This window comes from Papaver somniferum, chromosome 4 (assembly GCF_003573695.1).
Source record: "Papaver somniferum cultivar HN1 chromosome 4, ASM357369v1, whole genome shotgun sequence".
Classification (NCBI taxonomy): Eukaryota; Viridiplantae; Streptophyta; class Magnoliopsida; order Ranunculales; family Papaveraceae; genus Papaver; species Papaver somniferum.
In genome coordinates this window covers 89071183-89073611 of record NC_039361.1, presented here as the reverse complement: position 1 = coordinate 89073611, position 2429 = coordinate 89071183, and the positions used below count along the sequence as shown (strand labels likewise).

Here is a 2429-nt window from a genome sequence, read left to right as displayed (position 1 = left end):
GGGGTTTGAGTCTTTGATCAAGAAGTTTGGATATGATTTTGTAAGTGGTATTACATAAGGATATAGGTCTGAATTGAGATGGGGTGGTAGGATTTTCAGTTTTGGGGATGAGAGAAATGAATGTAGAGTTCATCTCTTTAAGAAGGTAGCCAGAAGTGAAAAAGTTTTGTACCATGTTGATGATGTCCTCACCTACAACTTCCTAGATAGCTTGGAAGAAATTTGGTAGGAAGCCATTAGGTCCTGGATCCTTGTCCCCTGCCATGCTAAATAGAATATCTTTGATTTCTACTGCATCAGGAGTTCTTAAAAGATTACTGTTCTCAGTGTTGGTTATGGTGGTGGGAATGAGATTTATGAGGGATTGATTGATGGTTATAGGTTCAGCTGTAGCCATAGTAAAAAAATGATTGGTGAAGTAAAGAGCTATCTCATTACTGTTATGTAGCCAATTGCCATTTTCTTGTTGGATTGAGACAATTTTATTCCTTCTATATCTTTTCTTGGCTGATATATGGAAGTAGATGGTGTTTTTATCTCCAAGTTTGATGAGCTGGTCCCTGCTTTTAGTCTTCCAGAAGCTTTCTTGGATATTCTGCCAATGTTCAACTTTCTTCTTAGCATCTCTGATAGCCTGTCCCCTATTGTTGTTAAATTGAATTTTGGTGATCCAATCCAAGTGTTGAATATTGTATTCTAGATTTGTCTTAATGTTACCATAAACTTCCTTGTTCCATTTCTTTAATTTGACTTTAATGTCTCTTAACTTCCTAGCAACCTTGATACCAGAGAACCTTTGTGCTAAGTCTTCCAACATTCTACAATGATTTCTTTACAATCTTTGTGATCTAGCCAGGGACCAAAAATTTGAAAGGAATATGTCCCTGTTTCCAGTTTGGGTTGGTATTGAGAATGATGGGGTTATTATCAGAGCCAATGGCAGGAAGGTTGGAGATGGTGGAATTAGGATGAGTTTCAAGCCAGCTTTCATTGGCTAGCCCTATGTCTAATCTTTGTTCTGTAAGATGATGTCCCACTCTTCTATTAGTCCATGTGAAAGGACACTCAGTATAACCCAAATCAGTAAAATTAGATGCTTCCAATTTCTCCAGAAATATGTTAGCTTCATAAGAATCAATAGGATGTTGACTGAATTTTTCATGATCATGCAACACAAAGTTCAGGTCCCCATTATCAACCAAGGTAGGGTGTTAGTCTTATTAGTATTTTCTATCATTTTCCAGGAGTGCACTTTATCTAAAGTAGTGTAAGGACTGCCATAATAGCCTGTGAATAACCAAGGTTCCCCTACACTAGGATACACAGTGGCACTAATATGATGGTTAGAGAAGTCTTATATAGTGACCTTTAGGTTGGTTTTTCAGGCTAAGACAAGGCCACCAGCAGTATTGGATTTTCCTCTAGGCTCTACAAACCACAAATTAGTGACACCTATGTTGCTGAGAATAGCTTTTGGATTCTTAGTTTGTTGTTTGGTTTCAGATAGAAAAAAGATGTCAGGATTATGTTTGTTTAACATGTTATTTAGGTGCCTACTAGTCGTTGGTTGTCCTAGACCTTGAAAATTCCATGACATGATAGAGAAAAATTGCCAGAAGTAAGAAACAGCAGGATAAGAGAATATGATGATTAAGTATCCTAAATAATTGAGACTATAGAGCATGGTGGACCAATCTTCAGGGATTAGAGAAAACTTTATAACAATATAATGAAAGCTTTGAATTAGATAGAAAGTAATAGAAGGAGTTACCCGAGGGATTAAGAAAGGATTTGCTCCCTCAAGGATGCCAGTAGTCATATCAGTCAGGTGATCTTCCTCCATTTGCATTATTTGAGTGTTTCTCTTCTTGGCAGGTTGAGGTTGGTCCCAGTGATGAAGGGGATGACCATTGGGGGGGAGGGGGGGGGGGTTGGGATTGAAGAGATTTATTTTTGGGTCAATCAGTTATGGATGAAATTCAGTGTCTACAGCCTTAAGTTTTAGTTCCTTTTTTCTTCTTTCCCAAAGCATCTTTTTCTTATTGTTGAAATCTTCATTGATTTGATTTTGTATGTCAGCCATAAAAGGTAGAGATTCAAAAACATTTGGTGCTAGATTTATGTTGTTTGGGTATTGATTGTCTGTATTGATTTTTGGGAAAATGTTTTCTGGATTGATAGTATTTTCCACTCCAGTCTCAGTAGTTGGTTGATGTTTCCTAACAGCAGCTTTGCTGTTGATGCCTTTCTTTTTCATCATTTTATCTTTATTCCTACTGCTATAAATGACCTTTTTATGCTTCTTTTGACAGGCAATGGATTCAAGGTTAGTAGTTGGGATTTCTCCAGTGATAGGTCGATGTAATCCAGCTTTAAAGATGATGTAGTCCTCTGGCTCTTCAAGCTCTTATGTGTTATTCTTGAGTATG

General features: G+C 37.3%; 1 protein-coding gene across 1 annotated transcript; it reads right to left on the bottom strand.

Annotated features, from left to right (window-relative positions):
• Positions 1–202: 202 nt before the first annotated feature.
• Positions 203–817, bottom strand: LOC113272779. The gene has a single exon (XM_026522577.1). The coding sequence runs from the start codon at positions 815–817 to the stop codon at positions 203–205; it is 615 nt and encodes a 204-aa protein (XP_026378362.1).
• Positions 818–2429: the final 1612 nt, after the last annotated feature.